The sequence below is a fragment of the Camelus dromedarius genome, chromosome 8 (assembly GCF_036321535.1).
Source record: "Camelus dromedarius isolate mCamDro1 chromosome 8, mCamDro1.pat, whole genome shotgun sequence".
Taxonomy (NCBI): Eukaryota; Metazoa; Chordata; class Mammalia; order Artiodactyla; family Camelidae; genus Camelus; species Camelus dromedarius.
In genome coordinates, this window is record NC_087443.1 from 69,228,074 (window position 1) to 69,249,567 (window position 21,494).

Genomic DNA, 21,494 nt, shown 5'->3' on the forward strand with positions numbered 1-21,494 from the left:
ATCTCTGCTCGTTTGTTTGCTGAGAAGGTAATTGCCCCAAATATGCCTCTTTCATTTGTATTAAACCCCAAAGCTCAGAAGGTCAGAAAAAAAAATCACAGGTTCAAAACCTACCCTAAGTTCCTACAGTAGAGTGAGGGATAAAAACCCATACACATAAAAAAAAAAAAAAATTAAGGAAAAAATGCTCACTAATTTTCCTGGCAAACACAATTTATTTTATAAGAGAAGCTTCAAATTTGAGTTATTAAAGAATTGAGTTTATAAAGAATCTTCAAATTTTGAGTTGTTAAAGAACCTTCTTAGAACTACAATTTACAAATTTCAAGTGTTCCAGTGCTCAGGGGAGCTCATGGATGACCTGTCCTTAAGCTCCCAGGGCTAAGACCATGCCGCGTCATGGCCAAGTCCATGAACTTGCGTGTCCAGCCAACCTGGGTCCAAATCTAGCTCTTCCTCTCGCTGCTTATGTGACTTTTGGTTTCTTCACTGCATATGCCTCAGTTTCCTCATCTGTAAAATGAGGATAAAGGAGTACTTGCTTTGCTGAGTTACTAGGGATATTCACTGGGGGGAAATTATAAAGCCCTTGGCACAATGTCTGAGACACAGCAGGCCCTCAGTGAGTGACAGTGATTCTTCTGGAAAGGTACCACGTCCACAATCAGAGATAGCGTTCCAACCACATGCAGAAGCTTTTTTTCACATTCACTGATATATTTGCTTTGTCTATGGGTCCCAGCATCTTGTCAATTCCTTTCCTGTTCTTAAATGGAGAAAACAGTTCCTTCTCTAGTGACTTCTGAGAGTTGTTTTGAGTGTGACAAAGGAGAGAGACACACAGGGGCACTTTGAAAAGCATGGAGTCCTGCACGGATCCAAGCAGGAGTGAGGACCAGACAAAAACAGGAAGCTCCAGCAGCTGAGGTCCTTCTGGCAGCCAAATATCCCCGAGCATCCTGCCAGGAGCTGCTCCTGAGCACCGTGGGGCTTCGCTAGCACAGGAACACTTGACTGCAGGAGGGTGTGCTTCCTTCAAGCACCTGTCCTAAACAGGATACTCCAAGCACACATCGTGTGCTTCCTGGGAATCCCACTTCCTGTGCTGTGTTTATACCCCTGGATCCCAGCAGCACAGAAACTTGACCTCTTTTGCTTCACTGAGTGGAAGACAAACAATAGAAATCGTTGTTTTTAAAATAATAACCTATATTTATTGTAGTTTAAAATTTAGTGGATGCTCATGTGTGCCACTATAGCAAACACTTTTGATGTGTAGGTTCTCATTTAATCCTTCTAATCAAGGCTGCCCCTAGACTCAGGCAAGCAAGGCCCTTAGTCCTAAACCATACCTTCCTCAAAAATGTCTGAGTCCCTCTCTGGTGGCTGGGATTAGCTGGGGCCAGCAGTGCCATCTAGGCAGGGCACTGCAGTCTCCTCCTTGGTGCCCTCTCTGATGATCCTCTATGTCTCTCCTGTGCTGTGCAGGAGGTTGACCAGATGCCCAGAAGAGCTCAAGACAACCAGGAGTCTGGAATCAGCTGGATTTCAGAGTGGGGAGTCTGGTGAACGATTACTCTCTCAGGCTGGCATGGTATTTCTTTACCATGATTGTGCAAGATTGATCTGTTGACATACTGACTTGGGGTGACTCAAATTATTTACATAGACAGGGGCTTCACAAAAGAATATTTGTCCAGGAACCTATATACCCTAGGGGCAGACCTGCTCATAGGAATCACATAATGTGGGCAAACTGTCACTTGGAGACACTAACTTCCCACTGTAACACGTTTAGTAAGTAGAAGAGCTGGGACTCAAATTCTGGAATGTCCAATCCCAAAGTCACACACTGAACCAATCCCTCCAGACTTCCTTACCTGCCTCCACTAAGACACAGATATCCCAGTGGTGGTTACATTTCCCTTTACCCAGGTTCTCTTTCATACTGTTTATTCTCTTGTTCTCTTGTGATTGAAACTGCCGACAAGCCATTGTCCAGCACACTCTCATTCAGCCACAGTTCACCTGGTCTCCCCCTGACTTCCTGCCTTCTCCTACAGGCAGTCCTTATCTCTTTCGTGAGCATCAGCAGCTCATTCAAAAAATAATCTGAATTGAATCTCTTTCAGTGGAATCGTTCAGTAGAAGCACCAAACTCATTCACAATAAAGTGTTAGCTCCAGCAGAAATCTGTATGTTTAGTTTTTAGCCCTAATTATGGAATAAACATTTCCCCTCCTCCAATAAAAGGATTTTAGATACCCGCCAGCATGTGAATCTGATATTTGAAAGAGGTGCCCTAAACTACAATAGGCATGGTCAGCTGGCCCTGAAACTGAGTCTTTCCAGAGTAGCTTAGAAGAGGGTAGGGGCAGAAGTCACGGTTTCTCCATCCCCACTCCTTGCTCCCCCGAAAAGGATGAGCTACAGTAGGGAAGTGGAGAGTGCGGAAGAGTAAGAGAGCCAAGGAACAGTCAGCATCTGTCAGATCAGTACTCTGTCCTGCCTTGACACTGATCTGCCAGCCAGCCCCTCCCTGCCTCCGCCATGGCTCCCTAGAGCCGTAGTGTGATACCACTCCATACCCACCAGGAAACTAGAATCGAAAAATCAGATAACAACAAGTGTTGGCAAGGATGTGGGGCTGGTGGGAATGTGAAACAGTGTGGCCACTTCAGAAAGTAGTCTGGGAGTTCCTCATAAGGTTAAATAAACACAGAGCTACCACATGACCCAGCAATTCCACTCCTACATATAGACCCAGGAGAAATGAAAACATATGTCCACACAAGAACCTGTACGTGGAGGTACGTAGCAGCAGTATTCATAATAGCCAAAGGTGAGAACCACCCAAATGTCTGTCCACTGACGAATGGACAAATAAAACATGCTCTATGCATACAAAGGAGTGTTATTTGGCAGTACAAAGTACTGCTACATGCTATGATATGAGTGAATCTGGAAAACATGCTAAGTCAAAGAAGCCAGATACAAAAGGCCACATACAATGTGAGTCCACTCCCACGAAATGTCCAGAATGGGAAAATCTATGGAGACAGAAAGTAGCTTAGTGGTTTCTTAAGGCCAGGGGTTGGGTATGGAGAGGCTGGGGTGGGCGACAGCCAGCACCAGAAGGGTCCAGGGTTTCTTTTTGAGACAATAAAATGTTTCCAAAATTCACTGTGATGATGGTTGCAAATATCAAAAGTATACTAAAAACTATGGAGTTGTATACTTTAAATGGATGAACTGTATGATATGTGACTTATATCTCAATAAAGCTGTTAAAAACGAATTGAAAGCAAAACAAAACAACACCGAACACCCCATTATCAGTCAACTCCCTTACCTCACCTAACCTTAATCCAGCCCTGCTGCCATCCCCTCTAGCTATCCAAGAATTATCAGGTATGTGTTCTGCTCTCCGCTCCCTTGGCTCATCTTCACATGTTAGTAGGGACCATGTTCTGCCTCTTGCATTAATTCTAATATTACTCTAATACTGATTTTGACAAGGAGTGAGCAGGTGGGTAGGTGTCATCTTCCTTAGTAAAAAAAAAATCGTTATAACTTTCGAGCTTGAAAACTCTCAAGTGCAGTACCTCTTGTTCTCAGACTGGGCTTTCTCAGCCTCTTTCCCAGGCAGAGGGATGAGTGACCACATTCCAATGAGCTTCACTGAAAAGAAGCCTCAGTATGCTCTCTCAGTATTATCTATCCTTTCCTTTTCTTTTCTTTCTAAATATTTCACAAGATGAGCACACCTGAGGCAGTAACACAATTTAGAGCCTGACTTCTCTTAGGTTCTGCTTTACTGGTGTCAATCTGTTGCCTTGAATGTTTCTTTCCCATTCATCCTATATCACGTGAAAGAAAAGCACCTATTGATAAAGATCTTTCTTTTCCATCATGCTTCCTAGTACAGACAACAATTCGCACCAGGTTTGGAAGGAGAGATATTTGTTACTGAGATCATAAAATCAAGGACAAAAATACCTTCAGAATTTAGCTCCATGGCTGTACCTACGTTACATCCCCCACTCCTCCCACCCTCACTGCACTAAGTCTGCATTAAGGACGGTGTTTCCTTTGACGAATACACTATGGAAGAATTGTTCTAGATGGCACTTTATTACTTATGTCAGTCACAAAACACAAAGCCATGTCCAGAGTGGGCTCTTTGACTTACCAAGAGGATCAAGGTTGTTCAACAAGTGCTCAAATGTGCAGTAGACCTCAGGATGTAGATACAAAAAATGAGTGATGGTGGCCCGTCTGCGAGCAGGGTAGGGGCTCCCAGGGACACTCACATCCTCGACAACCAGTCTCCTTCTGTATGAGCCCCTGGTGCTTGTTCTCTCAGATGAGGTGCCCTTGTTTTTCACAGAGTCGCACAATTTCCCCAGAGACTTTAAACCAAGGAAGCAAGGCATCCTTGGCAAGGATTACAAAGCAATGAGAAACAGACACCAGGCTCCCAAGAAGCTACGCTTCTCCTGACTCCTTTATGTTTTTTTTTTTTCTTTCTCACTGCCCAGCAAAGAAGATTAAGGAAGATATATTTAAGTGATTACCCTCAAGAGCTTAGGTAGGGCTCCAGGTACACAGATGATCAAGTATAAAAACAACCGTTACTAGGAACTCAAGACTACGTCAGTCTGAGACACGAATGCGTATTTAAAAATCAGATTAATATCCAGAGCAAGAGAAAGGACATAGCTACAACAGCTAAAAGAATTCACCCGCAGATATGCCTAGTAAATTCAATGTCATCTGAGAAGAGTACTGTGAACAGGCGTATATACGTATATTGTATGTAATCTAAAAATGCATATCAGAAAAAATTCAGGATCATCATTCCAAGTTCTCCAGTATTTCAGATCTCATGGAGAGGAGATCTCAAAGTCCTTTAGCTTCAACTAGCAACAAATCTAGCTCCAGGCCACATTAAACCATCCTTTTCATTTACTAGAGGGAAATCCCTCCCCACAATGCCATGAAGATCTTTCTTCCTCATCCCATTAATCCAATGCTAACAACATTCTTAACGTTGTTTCATGGGTTTTCTGCAATTGCAGAATCACATGACGGAGACATAGTTACCATGTAGGTAGCTGCTGTTTCCATAAAGTTATAAGCTAGCAGGACCGTGGCAGAATTAGGCTGCTGACACACAAAGGACAGCCCTGGTAATGAACATGCCCCGCTGACATCCACTCAGTAAGGTTAAGCACAGTATGGGACCATCTATAACAACACCACAGTCACAAGTCAGAGTGAATAAAAAACAATACTCCTTCTAATACTATTTTCTTTTCACTAAAACTCTTACACACTTTAAATAGAATAGAAATATAAAGCTGGAAAGGCCTTCAAAGATAATCTAGTCCAGTGGTTCCCAAACATCACTGTACACTGTACACTGTACAGAAGAATCTTCTGTAGAGCTTTTGAAAAATACAAAATCTGGGACACTAGCCCAGATTCCTGAATGAGGTTCTTTGGGGACGAAGCCCAGGAACTTAAAATTTCTCAAAGTCCCCCTGACCAGGAGCAACATTCAGGGAGCACTGGTCTACTCCAGTCCTTTACTTTTAAGAGGAGAAAGGTAAGTCTTAGAGAAGCTAAGTGACTTTCCCACAACAACACAGCAAGCCCAGGATGCAGCCAGCTCTCCGGACTCCTAAGCTACGACTGTTTCTACCACAGTCGTCCGGTCCTTCCACAAAAGCTATAGTCAGATGCAGCAGACAAAGGAAATCTTTTCTTCTTTTATCATTAGCTCCTAATCTTTAACGTAGGATTTGGCAACAGAGTTCAAGAGCCAGAGAATTCAAGTTTGCTAGAATGATTCGAGCCCCATGGGAAGCACCGTAGGAGTGGAGGAGACAGACTCTGTCCCAGAGGCCATCCAGATTGCAGTGGAGCCGGGGAGGTGGAAATACGGGAGCAGCTGCTACCACAGTCACGTGGTGAAGTCCCTGTTCTCAAAATTTGAGAATTAAGCCCTATATCAACATTGTCCCCCCTCCAAAATCTTTCCAAGCTCTTCCTCGAAAACCATTCTACACAATTTGTAGGTGTTTTATTTCTTGCTTGTTTATTTTGAAGAACCTTAGGATGTACAGTGTAAGATATTTTATCAAATGTTTCCCAAAGTGTGGTTCCTGAACCAATTTGTTTTAAAACACCGATGGCCTGAGGCCCATCACAGATCTACTAGGTTTTCCTAGATTATTTTTCTAATAAACATCATAGTGTGAGAACTCCTGCCCTAAACCATTCATTCCTTCTTCCTGTGATTAGTTTCCTATAGGCCTGTTCTTTGCAAACTGAGAAACTGAGAGGCTCTATCTGCTTATTGTGTGTGTTCATATGGTCTGTTTGTGAAATATATATATATGTGTGTGTGTGTGTTTATATGGAGAGGTCGGACACAGCCACTTCAAACATAGGCTCTGGTATACACTAACAATACACATAGACTTTGGACAGATATGATGATCATTTTTTCAAATCCAGCATCCTCTTGACCGAGCAGAAGTACCACTGTTCCATGACAAAGCTGTCCTTCCTTCTTGGTCCCTAAACTTGTTAAGCATTGTCCACTAAAACAAATTCTATAGCACGAACTTCCCCTTAACACTTAGCTGTTTTATCAGCAGAACATATTCAGGCCACCTCTAAATTTTTAGACAAGTTTATAGATCCATGTATGTAGTTAAAAAGCAGTTATGTTCTGATAGACTGTAAAAGGAAAAAGAATAAATTCTTCTTCAGTAAAAGAATTATATGTAAGAAGTTTTATCTATTTTATGAATTTTAGGTCAGGATGGAAAGTAGACTACATATGAACCATAAAGAAGGCTGATGAGAAGAACAGAGGTCTGTTTGCTTTTAAAGACAATCCAATTACATCGACATGTGAGTGGCTGACTTCTTTTTCAGGTGATGGAGAGAGGTAAGAATTCAGATACTGGCTGCTTGGGGGCTGGAGCCAAGCAGTGACAGTGGGCACCCATGAGTTATGTTCCACTTTCTAATGTGCCCAGAGTCCTTAGCTTAACCTCTTCCATGTAGCTCAGGGTAAACACTCAGCAGAGGCCATGCCTCCAGTCTTAAAAATAAATTTTCAGTGATGTCTACCTGACAGCAAACTCCTCAGCCATAAAAGCACAGTATGGAGAAGATCCTTAAAGAAGCGCAGTGGACCCATTTCTTCCACTGATGCATAAACATCAGTCTCTTGCCACAGCTCATGTAAAGCGAGTCACAGCATTTACTAAGGAGTGGAGTAGTTTCTGTGAGAGTTTATATGGTTATAAAACTAGGTATCACAATGCACTGCACTACAATGCTAATGCTAATTACAAATGTATAATTTTTTTGGTGGCCTGCATATCTTATCAGGCAGGATATTTCTAATCCTGCTAGCAACAGTTCCATTGCACTTAAACTTTTCTTCTGTGATGAACTATGAAAAGAAACTGTCAGTGGGAAAATTAACCAAGGGCTTCAACCAGCACCGAGAGGCCTTGAGCACTCTGCCTTTTCACACTCTAGGAACTCAATAATGAGGTGAACCCCACCCTCAAGAGCCAGGCATTTTGGGGCTACATAGTGCTCAGGGCACAGATGCCTTAACCACTGCTCTTAATTTGCTTGTAACAGATCAATCCTCACAGCAATTCTCCACAAATGAATTCTACTTTAATTTTATTCTAAGTGATTATTTAGGTTTTTCCCCTCCAACAAACGTCCCACCTCCCCCTTTAAATAATCTGCTTGAATTACCTGCTTCTTGCTAAGAAAAATACTTATCTGCTTCTAAGAAAAAAAATTGAGAGAAAATTATCACCTTTAAAATGTGGATCTTTATGGGATTTGGTTTCATGAGGAAGCAGTTTAAATTTACAGCCTGTGGCTTCATCACTGACAAGTGGGGTTACTTGCTTTTCAGTTTTTGGTTTTGTTTTAATGAGAAGTGAGCAAACAAAAGAGCTCAGCAAGTCCACTGAAAACACCTGCGGTAGCTCACAATCATCAGGATGCTCTCTGCTGCTGAGCAGAACAGGGTAAGCAGAGAAACAGCAGTTTTTTAAGTGGGGGAGGGGCTCAGAGGAAGGGGCACCGTCGGAGTTCCAGATGATGGTACCTCTGCCCACTGGAGGTCCTCCCGCTCCAGCAGCGACACCTGCTACCTGCCACCAGCAAGTCTGAAGCTTCGTCCTTCTGTTCACCTGCATCATCAACCCCTGGGCATCTCCTTCACAAAGCCCAACATTTAAGGGGTCTTACCCATCCCTCCAAAGCAGGCTGTGAATTTCTGAGCATACTGGCACAGGCTCCTGTCTGGGTAGGGCTCCTCTGGAAGGCCTGCTTCGTCCATCACTCTGCAAGCAGCTGCCTTTCTTCCCGTAATGCCACCCGTCCAAGACCTGCTCAAAATGGAACAAGCAGCCAAGCCCTGTCTTCCATATCATCTCCATTAATAATTCAGATACTACATCAAATCTGCTGAGCATTCAGGATTGAGAGCACCAAGGCACTCTGAGGACTGAAGCATAATTAGTTTAACAGACAGCAAGTGTCTCAGATTACCCTCTGACGATACTCTCCATAGGCAAGACTTCCAAATAGCAACGAGAGGCAGGTTTGGAATGCCTTCAAGGGAGCAGCCGCAGACGGAGATCAGCTTGGGGAGGGTCACGGGCATCTCCGGAGCTCAAACCCCATATGTTAGACAAGGCTGCCACATGAATCTTTTCCATAGAGTCAGAGCACTAAGTTCCTGACCACAGATCACAACCCGCCAGGCTGGGGGCTCCTTCAGTTGCCAACACCTCTCCTGACCTGAACATACCCTGTATTCCCCAACCCTTAATCCTTCCTGTGCTTCTTTCTGTTTTACTAAAATACCTCAATCTTTTCCCACCTGATCTCTCTGAAAATCCACCTGTGCTTAAAAATGCAGCCCAACTGCCACCTCCCCCATCAAGGCTTCCAGAATTCCCTTGGCTGGAATCAATTTCTTCCTGTCTTGTCTTCAAACATCAGCTCTGGCCTGGTATTTATCATACCCTGCTTTGTACTACGGGTACCTGTAGGCTGCCTTATTTCACCTGCTAGCTGCTAAGCTTCTAGAGGGCAGGAGTCTTGTCTTTGTCAGCCTGTTTCCTTTCCATAGGACTCGACACAGACTAGCTGCTTGATGTCTTGTGAACAGAATTTGACAATTCTTGACAAGAAGTCACCGAGAGACATGGAAAACAAACTACAGTTACCATAAAGGAAAGGGATTGGGGGGAGGGATAAATTAGGAGTTTGGGATTAACATATATGCACTACTATATATAAAGTAGATAAACAACAAGGACCCACTGTATAGCACAGGGAACTATATTCAGCATTTTGTAATAATCTATAATGGAAAAGAATTTAGGAAGTATATATGTTTATATGTATAAGTGAATCACTTTGCTGTATGCCTGAAACTAATACAACACTGAAAATCAATTATACTTCAAAGAAAAAAAAAAAAGAAGAGAAAAAAGAAAAAACACAAACAAACAAACCAGAAGTCACTGTGAAATATGAGCACACAATGCTCGGACAAAAGGCAAATATCAAAGACAAAACACACTTTGGTTATTAGTAACCACTTTAATTGGGGAGGAAAATGTACACATTGGATACAACTTGGTGTGAGAACTGTGATTCCCAGACGCGCAGCTGCAGGATGTGGTTATCCTTTGGCTGGTCCGAGGTTATCTAAGTGCCACTGAACTGGAAGGCACTAAGTGACAGGCACATGCCTGAGAGGCCCAGGCCAGCTGTGGCCACAGAAAGCTGTCCCAGTGGTGGGGCATTAGGAGACAGGCTGTCCTTGCTGGTGGGATAAATAGCTGAGCACAGGCATGAGAAACCCCAGTGTCAGTGTTCTCCGCACCTCGGCAGACAGGGCTGCCGGCCCTGGGGCAGGTGCACGGTGCCTGCCTGCTCCTGCCTCCCGCCTGCCCCACTACCCTGGCCCTCCCAGGAGGAAAACTGCAAAGGGCAGCGTTTCCAACAGCATGGTTCCAAGTATTCATAACTCATCCATCTTGACACAGAAGAGCTCCAGCTTGCTCTGGCAAATCTCAAGTTCACTGTCAATTTGCTAGAAAATGTCAAACACCCTGACGAATCTATTTCCTGACTGCCGCCATCAGGGTCTCCTGCTCACTATATCTGTTCTTGGGATCATTTGTCTCTGGACTTTGACTTCAAAGAGGAATTCCCTGAGGTTTATGGTCACAAGGCATATGCAAGGTAGATAAGGGATATAATGGGAGACCTGTTGATGAAAATCAGTGTCAGGCTTCTCCTTTGTTTAAGGGAGCTATCTTCATTTCACAGACGTTTACTGGGCACCGCCCTAGGATGGGCCAGGTGTTCACTGCCTTACTGATGTCCAAGACAGGGGCCCTCAGAGAGCACGTACATTAGCAGATGTAGGTCTATCTATGCCTAACGATAGTGCAATCTGGTTATAGCAATCATCACCCCAGTGTATAGTTACAGCAATAAAAGGTGGAGGAGGGGTTGGTTTAGAGACTTGGGATACAGCTAGTGGTACCTTTTAATTTTCTGCCTTCAAAAGGAAGTGTGTTTCCGAAAGAGAACTGGCTTACATTTCAGATTTTACATGGACAATTTTATGTATTTCTGTCACATTCCCAACAACAGCACACAAAAGCAGGTTTTTCCCTCCAAGGAGTCCGCAGGGCGCATGTGTCAAACGTGTTCCCTTGCCACATTCTCTCAAGGCTACACTCCAAGGGTGTGAGAGTGCCTGAGAGGGAAAGACTGAGTCAACCTGTGCTGGTGGATTCTGGACAATAGGATGTTCAATCTGGATCTTGAAGAAAAAACTTACTAAGAAAAATAAGAGGAGTAGGGAAAGACAGAAAAGGATGATTGGAACAGAAAGCTCCAGATGGAAGCTTTATTCACGTCACACAAGAGGATGGGAAGGAAGACCAGGGAACACAGAGGAGGTCTCAGAAGTAGAACCTATCCATCCACTTATAAACAACTCTGTTCAGAGAAATAATATAGTAAGCCCAAAACACGCCTCCAAAATTCTGCTCACTGCCATTCTTCAGCGTCAGAACTCCGGGAAAACTCCTGGCACACACCTACCAGTGCCTTTCACACCAATTCATTATGAACTGCCTCTCTCAGCACTTGTTCTAGTCCTTTATAACCACAGTTCTGCTAATCATGGCAGCAGTCCTGGGAGGTGAGAGGGTGCCACGCTCTGCACGGAGCCCCCACAACTCAGACAGAGGAACTGAGTGTCCCTGGAAACTAAACCCACAGTCAGAATTAGAGGTTTGAAGAGAAACTAAGCTTCCCGAAGGCAAATCCAAGGCCTTAATGTAAATAAAAGATGCTGTTTGCTATTTTGAAGCTCAGGGCTATAGAAGGTTTTAGGGCACAGTGTTTCCAATGTGGCTGTGGATGGACAACTGTTTTTCTAACAAAGAAGAATTTTCCCTGTCTTTCCATAATCTGGGCTGATCTGGTGACTTTCAAAATTGGGAGTCTTCCTCAAAAAGCAGCAGAAGGAAGGAAATAATAAAGATCAGAGAGGAATTAAATACAATAGAGATTAACAAGACCATAGAAAAAATCAACCAAACCAAAAGCTGGTTTTTTGAAAAAGTAAATAAAATAGACAAACCTCTGGCCAAACTCACAAAGAAGAAAAAAGAGCACAAATTAGCAAAATAAGAAAGGAAAATGGAGAAATTACAACAAACAAAATAGAAATACAGAATATCACACGAGAATATTATGAAAAACTATATAGAACCAAACTGGATAACCTAGAGGAGATGGACAAGTTTCTGGAAACATACTGTCCACCAAAACTGAATCAAGAAGAATCTGAACACTTGAACAATCCGATCACTAGAAAGGAAATAGAAATAGCAATTAAAAACCTCCCTACAAATAAAAGTCCAGGACCGGACGGCTTCACCGGGGAATTCTACCAAACATACAAAGAAGAACTCATACCAGTCCTTCTCAAACTCTTCCAGACGATTGAAAAGGAGGGAATACTCCCAAACTCATTCTATGAAGCCACCATCACCCTGATACCAAAACCAGGCAAAGACACTACAAAAAAAGAGAATTATAGGCCAATATCACTGATGAACATAGACGCCAAAATCCTCACCAAAATTTTAGCAAATAGAATCCAACAACACATAAAAAAGATTATACATCATGACCAAGTGGGGTTCATCCCAGGGACACAAGGCTGGTTCAACATATGCAAATCAATCAGTGTAATACATCACATCAACAAGAGAAAGGACAAAAATCACATGATCATCTCAATCGATGCAGAAAAAGCATTTGATAAAATTCAACACCCATTTATGATAAAAACTCTCGCCAAAGTGGGTATAGAGGGAACATATCTCAACATAATAAAAGCTATATATGACAAACCTACAGCCAGCATAGTACTCAACGGTGAAAAACTCAAAAGCTTCCCACTAAAATCTGGGACAAGACAAGGATGCCCACTATCACCACTCCTATTCAACATAGTCCTAGAAGTCCTAGCCACAGCAGTCAGGCAAGAGAAAGAAATAAAAGGGATCCAAATTGGAAAAGAAGAGGTAAAAGTGTCATTATATGCTGATGACATGTTACTACATATAGAAAACCCTAAAAGGTCCACACAAAAGCTACTAGAGCTGATTGAAGAATTCAGCAAGGTAGCAGGTTACAAAATTAACGTTCAAAAGTCAGTTGCATTTCTTTACACTAACGATAAATCAACAGAAGAAGAAAGTAAAGAAACAATCCCCTTTAAAATAGCACCCAAAGTAATAAAATATCTGGGAATAAATCTAACCAAGGAGGTGAAAGAATTATACACAGAAAACTATAAACCATTGATGAAGGAAATTAAAGAAGACTTTAAAAAATGGAAAGATATTCCATGCTCTTGGATTGGAAGAATCAATATTGTTAAAATGGTCACACTGCCCAAGGCAATCTACAGATTTAATGCAATCCCTATCCAACTACCCAGGACATATTTCACAGAACTAGAACAAATCATAATAAAATTCACATGGAACCATCAAAGACCTAGAATTGCCAAAGCATTACTGAAGAGAAAGAAAGAGGCTGGAGGAATAACTCTCCCAGACTTCAGACAATACTATAGAGCTACAGTCATCAAGACAGCATGGTATTGGTACCAAAACAGACATATAGACCAATGGAACAGAATAGAGAGCCCAGAAATGAACCCACAAACTTTTGGTCAACTCATCTTTGACAAAGGAGGCAAGAATATACATTAGAATAAAGACAGTCTCTTCAGCAAATGGTGTTGGGAAAACTGGACAGCAGCATGTAAAACAATGAAGCTAGAACACTCCCTTACACCATATACAAAAATCAACTCAAAATGGATTAAAGACTTAAACATAAGACAAGATACAATAAACCTCCTAGAGGAAAACATAGGCAAAACATTATCTGACATACATTTAAAAAATTTTCTCCTAGAAGAAATAAAAGCAAGAATAAACAAATGGGACCTAATGAAACTTACAAGCTTCTGCACAGCAAAGGAAACCAGAAATAAAACAAGAAGAAAACCTACGGAATGGGAGAAAATTTTTGCAAGTGAAACCAACAAAGGCTTGATCTCCAGAATATATAAGCAGCTCATACGACTCAATAAGAAAAAAATAAACAATCCAATCCAAAATGGGCAGAAGACCTAAACAAGCAATTCTCCAAGGAAGACATACAAATGATCAAAAAGCACATGAAAAAATGCTCAATATCACTAATTATCAGAGAAATGCAAATCAAAACTACAATGAGGTATCACCTCACACCAGTCAGAATGGCTGTCATTCAAAAATCCACAAATGACAAATGCTGGAGAGGCTGTGGAGAAAGGGGAACCCTCCTACACTGCTGGTGGGAATGCAGTTTGGTGCAGCCACTATGGAAAACAGTGTGGAGATTCCTCAAAAGACTAGGAATAGACTTACCATATGACCCAGGAATCCCACTCCTGGGCTTGTATCCAGAAGGAACCCTACTTCAGGATGACACCTGCACCCCAATGTTCATAGCAGCACTATTTACAATAGCCAAAAGATGGAAACAGCCTAAATGTCCATCAACAGGTGACTGGATAAAGAAGAGGTGGTATATTTATACAATGGAATACTACTCAGCCATAAAAACCGACAACATAATGCCATTTGCAGCAACATGGATGCTCCTGGAGAATGTCATTCTAAGTGAAGTAAGCCAGAAAGAGAAAGAAAAATACCATATGAGATCGCTCATATGTGGAATCTAAAAAACAAAAACAAAAACAAACAAACAAAAACAAAGTGTAAATACAGGACAGAAATAGACTCACAGACAGAGAATACAGACTTGTGGTTACCAGGGGGGTGGAGGGTTGGAAGGGATAGACTGGGATTTCAAAATTGTAGAATAGACTACACTGTATAGCACAGGGAAATATACACAAAATGTTATGATAACTCACAGAGAAAAAAATGTGACAATGAGTGTGTATATGTCCATGAATAACTGAAAAATTGTGCTGAATACTGGAATTTGACACAACATTGTAAAATGATTACAAATCAATAAAAAATGTTAAAAAAAAAATTGGGAGTCTTTGCTATGAAAGATGCTTTCAAGCAGAATCATCGTCCAGTCATTTCATGTACTGGTTGTCAAAATATGGTACGCAATAGCTAGAAGATAATCTATTTCAGTGTAGAAAGAAAATTCTAGATCATATATACACAAACACATATATATGTATATATACATAAAATCATATTCTTTAACATTTAAAAATACGTGTATGCTTTAGAATGTACATATTAATATAAAGCAAGAATATTCCTTACTAGTAAGTAATAAACATAAATAGGCAGTTTTTTCTTTTGTACTGCAAAGGATGCAAAATCAAGAGAGTTTGGAGACCAGGGATTATTCTATCAAAATAAATAATCAGGTGGGAGGACGGTATAGCTTAGTGGTAGGGTGCATGCCTAGCATGCGTGAGGTCCTGAGTTCAATCCCCAGTACCTCCATTAAAAAAAAAAAAACAAACCAAATTACCTCCCCCCTCAAACAAAGTTTTTTTAATAAGGAAACCAACAAGAACTCAACCAGAGGTAAGTACTAAATAATGGATGAAACCAAAGCTAAAAATAAACAAAGAAGAACAACGTGGTGGGTAAATGCATGGGTTCCAGAGTCAGAAAGCATCATTCAGATCTTACTGCTGGGCAACCTTAAGTGAGTTCTTCACTTATTTAAACTTTGGCTGCCTTGTCTCTAAAATGGATACTGTAATAGGATCTCTCTTATGTATCTCCTAAAGCCCTTAGCAATTCCTAGTACATAGGAGGGGCTCCATAAATGTTCATTTAAAGGCTGCGTATTCATCCATCCATAGGACTAAAAATAGACATTAAAACAACAATTGATGCAGTAGGTTGGTCCTAAAATGCTTGTGATACTTGCAGTGGGATGTGTATAAGGTACATTTCCCACCTAAACGAGGAGCCACCACTCAGATGCTGGCAACTGTTGCTACCGTGGAATGCCAGCCAAGGACTGCCAGATGTTCAGGTTTTCATGTGAACTCTCCCAAGTTTCAAACATTTGCAAGTAATTAAAAAAAAAAAAAAACAGTTGTCCACATCTCTCGCACAAAACAGAAAAGAAAAGAAAATGAGACATGTTCACAGTTCATGATCTGTGGTTACCAGTCTGGGGTCTACACCTTATTCTTGCAAACCTATGAGGTAAACCCTCCTACTTACCAAGCTTAAGCCAAACAGTTGTGACTTATTTCAGGTTCTGGAGGAAGGCAATGGGGTGGAAGATTTTTAGAGGCATTGGAAGGTTTCACATAAAAGATTCATAGCTTCTTATTTGCAGAATTGGATTTTAATTATGGCATTTCTGCTATGAACCACTGCAAAAGTCACCGTGTGTTCACAAACAACTGAGTGGATGATACCAGCTGCACTTCCAGAGCAACTTTTACCACATTTTTTTCCTTGCCACAAATACAAGAACCTGTCCTCTCTGCATTATATTACTTTATTTATACCTACATTGTATAATCTTTTGTCTTTAACCACTGGTAGGATACTGCTATGCATTTTACTCTGCATTTTTCCCTTTAATTTTTTGTTTCTTTTATAAAATTAAGATTCACCTACAGGGGAAAGCATAGATCTTGGGCGTGAATTCAGTTTTGACAAATGCATTTGCCCAGGTCAATCCACATGTCTGTCAAGGTATAGACACATGGCATCAGCTCAGAAAGTTCCCTGTGCTCTCTGCCAGCCACTCTCCACCCCCACACCAGAGGCAACCGCTGTTCTGATTTCTATCACCATTTTTTCTCACTCTAGTAGGACTTCATATAAATAGAACTATCCAGTATGTACCCTTTTGCCTTCAACTTCTTTTGATCAGCATGTTTTCAGGATTCACCCATGTTTCCTCATTTACTTTGACCTTTCACATTTCCTCCAAAGCAAAAATCATAACTTCTCTCCATTATGCCTCTCTCCAATCATAATCTGGGTGTGATTACCCCATGGTAAACATCACTTCATGAACTTTTGGAAATAGGAACAAACGCAAAGCCTACTTTTGAAGCCTCAAAGCATACCAGTGTTGATACCACATCATCGACTGGGGCAGGCTATGATTTGGGGGCTGTGTAAGTGGTCAGTATTTGGGGGCAGGAGAATTTCAAACTGTGCCAAATTGGAAGGAGCAGTGCTTGGGGGAGGGAATCCATTGGAAGAGCTGTCTCTGCAAATACTGAATAGAAAGGGAAGAGGAAATGGGAAAGCAGTCAATCACGCATCAGCATTTCAGAGGCAGAAAGGAAGGGAAAGTACCCAGCCTAGGCTGAGATGGAAAGAGAGATGGATGAGTTTGACAACCAAGGAGTAAGTGGAGTGACACAAGGTTATTAGCTGACAAGGAAAACAAGATAGTTCTCAGATCTTTGCACAAATACAGAGTACCCCACTAAGCCATCACTTTTTTGCATGGGTTCACACACCCACCCACTCTGAGGATGGGCAGTGTTTATAGGAGGTGATTCCAATGGACAAGTGGCCAGAATAAAAGGAGACGGATGCTTTGTAAGGGGGAAGAAATCTGAAACTCCAAAGATTAGAGCCTGAGTGACTAGAAAAAAAGTAGAGCCACTGAGAAAAGAGGCATAGGAAAGAGAATGGGTTTGGGTGGAAAAGGTGACAATAAACTAATTTCAGATGTAATAACGAGTTTAAGATGTCATCAGAACGTCCCTGGAGTGGTGTCCAGCAGGCACCTGGGCACGCTGCTCTGGCTCCCGGGGGAGAAATCGGAGCTGGAGGTGTGGCTTTGGCAGCATCCAGCAAAGTGAGGGCTGGGGCCGTGGGAATAGATGAAGGAGGAGAGAATTCACTAGACCATGAACTTCTTGAGAACAAAGAGGGTCTCCCTCATTTCTGTGTCTGCTTCAGGGGAGGAGCTTCACAAATACTTACGAACGTTGGACCTTAAAATGAACACCTGATGTAGGTTATCTGGGGAAAAAAATATTAGAATTGCCCATCTATACTCAGTTTACCCAAATTGACCTTCTGCATAGAAATGCTGGAACCTGTCGGCTGATTGCATTAACTAAATGATCCAACTCAGCAGTACTTCCTAGCATCCTAATTAAAGACGCATACATTATATTGACTAAAATTTCCAGTAACAGCATAATGCTATTACTCTGCCAAGAAGAGTGGTTTAAAAAAAAAAAAAACACTTACAGAAGGCTTCAAATTCATCCTTTAGTTCATCACAGAGAATTTGAAAATGTAATTGAACTCACCTAAGAGGATACAGGTTTGCAGAGAACAGATTCAGAAAAACATTGGATTCTAAAGAATATGATCCCTTCCACAATTCACTTCGTAAGCATAAATGTGCTCCCATCAGTAAAAATGTGCACAGGAAAATCCAAACGTGGCACAGACCGTGATCTGTAGAGAGGCAACTCAATCAGCATTTATTGAGCTTTTTTTTGTTTTTTGTTTTTTTGTTTTTTGCACACAGCCTGGCAATAGGTATAAAATAGAAGAACAAAGTGCTTTGCTCTTCATTTTCTGATGGAGACCAAAGCACTCTTTAAGGGCTTTCAATATAGGAGCTCTCAAGACAAAGCACACCAAAATAGCCTGCCCAGGATGAAGTGGGTGGTGGCTGTCTTCACCAGATGGTTCATTTGGAGCTCATGCGTGTCTCTGTGTGTGTGTGTGTGTGCGTGCGTGCGTGTGTGCGTGCGTGCGTGCGTGCGTGCGTGTGTGTGTGTCTGGGGTTCTTTTATTTACTTCTTTTTCAGGAGGAGAGAATGGCTTGGCACAAGTCACTTTTAAACTCACACCGGCATATGGAGAAGCAGGGGGAGGGAAAGGCAGCCTCAAAATAGAGAAAATGCCTGAAGATGTAAAAGGATAGGAAAAGAGCTTTTTTAAGAATAAGCGTTTTAAGTGTGTGCACCGTAACTATACAAGTTTTCTTGTATTCTTAGTCACTTTGTGTTCAGGGAGGCGAGAGGTAGTGAGAGCATAAACTTTGCGACTAGACTTGCTTGGGTTCAAGGTCTGGATCTGCCACTTAGGATGACGTTGGGCAAGACACTTTTTCGACAGTTTTCTCCTGTGCAAAATGCAGATGGTAACAGTGCCTCCTTCCCCGTGTTTTTGAGGAAATTAAACAGGATAACATAATATGTAAAGACCTAGCACAGTGCATGTCACATGACAAGCACTAAAAAACTTAGTTATCTTAATTACTGTTATTTCTCACGTTACTGTGGATGCAATAAACTGTCAAAATCTTCAAAATCAGAAATGCATACGAATGCTCTGTGAGTCATAAAGAGACTAAAAAATTTTTTTCTTTTTCATAAGGAAACAGAATATCGGCATGTTTATTGGAAGGCTGGATCCTAGGAAGTTTCCTGGTAGATCCTTAACGGAATCCTTCTCTTCACAGCCTCTCTGTGGCTCTCTTGCTATGTGACCAGTAATAGTAAGAAAGGAAATTAACTAGAGGAAAGGGAACTCTCCAAGAAAATGTAGTGTATCTAACAAATGAAAAGAAAAGTAAGATAATAATCAGTAACAGTGAGAGTGGATTTATGTGATAATGTTACCTGGGAAAATGGTACTTTTCTAAGAAACTCAGGGGATTTCAAATGATGTTCTCAAAACCTACCAAGAATCCCTTTTACTTTATTGCTAACCTCAGGTATGATGACGAGGAATGGCAATTTCTAACTCCTTCCGTGGTGCAGTTTTATTTTAACCATATGTATGTAAAATCAGGAGAGTTTATTTATCTTGGGAAAAAATCCCTCTTACTTCTGAGAAGACTGGTTCCCTCCCTCTGAGACACCCCCCCCCCGACACACTGACGCACCGAGGTCAACCTGTCCGCAGCTGTCACTGGCCCCTGAGCGCCCCACAGGGAAGAATGAGGACCAGTCTTCTTCCCTGCTGCATCCCCAGGTCCTCATGCAGTGACTGACACAAATAAATACTAGTGAAATGAGAAAAATCAAAAATACCTTTCAGACCCCTTCTTCTGTGCATATTTTGACATTTCCACCAGGAGAGAAAAACCAAGAAACATCTGAGAAAAACACGAAGCTTTAGAAAACTACTCATAAAATTAAGAATCTTATCCAAGGGGCCTTCCTCCTCCTCACCTTTCCTAGAGCTCTAATTCAAACGCTTCTGTGTCTGGATTTAATCAGCAGAAATCTGTCAAGATTCAGGCTATTGATGACAAGCTGAATGTAAGTGAGTAAATGGATATTACAGATTTTGAGCAAAAAAACTCTATTTCCTAACAGTATTCTGGGCTTTTTTACTATCTTCAGATATGGGGGGGGGGGGGGAGTGTGAAGACGGCTAAGGAAAATCTAAATGAAATACAACTGAGGTGGAAAAATACCCACGTGAGTGCTGCATATTGTTTAATAGTTAAAGCGTTCCTATTAATCCCTTTAGTTCCTTTATACAAATCTAGGTCACATCAGTCAAATCAAATTTTGTTTAAGTGGCATAAAATCAAGTCACTTTAATTTGGTATTTCTTTCACTTTATTTTCAAATCTACTTTTCCTCATCCTCTAACTAAGCAAAAATATTAACATTCCTAGTAAACATGTTTTCAAACAGGCATTCAGAAGCAGAAATAATTTGTAGCAAGTAATACTTTTGAAGAGTGATGAGTTTTCATTCTGACTGAACCACATTAACGTGTCGGAAAATTTATCTATTGAACGATCGTAAGTTTTTTCTGACTTCTTATCTAGAACATATCTTGTTGAGCTAAATTAATCTTTATTGCCTTGGAAACCACTGGTCCTTTTTCAACAGGTCTTCTATAACTGACCCTTTCTTATTTCTAAGCCAGTGGTCTATAAATTAATGTCTACAGTCTGATTTTGTAAATAAAGATTTATTGGAACACAGTCATGTCCATCCACTGTGTACTATCTGTCTGCTTTCATCCTGCAAACACAATTGAATAGTTGTAACAGAGACCACGTGGCTCATGAAGGCTAAATAAAATATTTACTATCTCACCCTTTATAGCAAAAGTTTGCTTAGGCTAGTCACATGCAAAGTGTTGAATCTTCTGCTTTTTAGCTTTCTGCTCTATAAGCATTTTATTCATTAGTTTCATCTGTAGGTCATTTCCTCAAGTACGGTTAGTAAGGTCCTTGGAGGTTAGAGTTGTCTCTCTTGTGTGTAATCAAAAATGAAAGTCCGGCAAAGTTAGCTAGACATAGGACTTTTGTTTCAGTGAGCATCAGTAAGTGTCCCCTCACACCAGGACTCCTGTTACTGCAGAGAAGGCATGACAGGTTGCCTCAGTGGCCCTAAATTATCTTCCTTTCTGTATCTAAGCCCTTTGCCATGTAACTCTGCAATGCCCTCCCACTTTGACCATGTGACTTGCTGTGGCCTACAGAATAAGGAGGAAGGAAATGACTGTGTGCTGGCTCTGGGCTTAAGCCTCAAGAGGTCGTGCGTGTTTCCGTTTGCTCTTCGTCCTTCGGCTTCACCGTGATGAGGACCTGGCTGGGATAATCTGCTGGTCCCGAGAAGGATGAAAGATAATGTGGAGCAGAATTACCTCCAGACATGTGAGTAAGCCTGACAAACTGCCCACTGGTACAGCAGAAGGCAGCTGACCCCCTGCCATCCCTGCACACTCATGAAAAATGAGAGGTGATTGTCGCTTTAAGGTTCTGAATTTTGGGATGGTTTATGAAGCAGCAATAACTGATGGATACAAGAGACCCTTGTAAGTCTGAAAATACTTAACTGCTGACACTTATGTTTC

General features: G+C 41.5%; 1 protein-coding gene across 3 annotated transcripts in view; it reads right to left on the bottom strand.

Annotated features, from left to right (window-relative positions):
- ABLIM1 (actin binding LIM protein 1) overlaps positions 1–21,494 on the bottom strand; it is a 282,485-nt gene that overhangs the window by 183,736 nt on the left and 77,255 nt on the right. For 2 of the 3 annotated variants that reach the window (XM_064488467.1, XM_031461815.2), the window contains exon 1: positions 4,193–4,451. The exons of the other annotated variant lie outside the window; for it this stretch is intronic. In XM_064488467.1, the coding sequence (XP_064344537.1) occupies positions 4,193–4,436 (244 nt within the window). In that variant the 5' untranslated portion in view covers positions 4,437–4,451. Of the gene's footprint in view, positions 1–4,192; positions 4,452–21,494 lie in introns of those variants that run through there. 3 annotated transcript variants of the gene reach the window in all.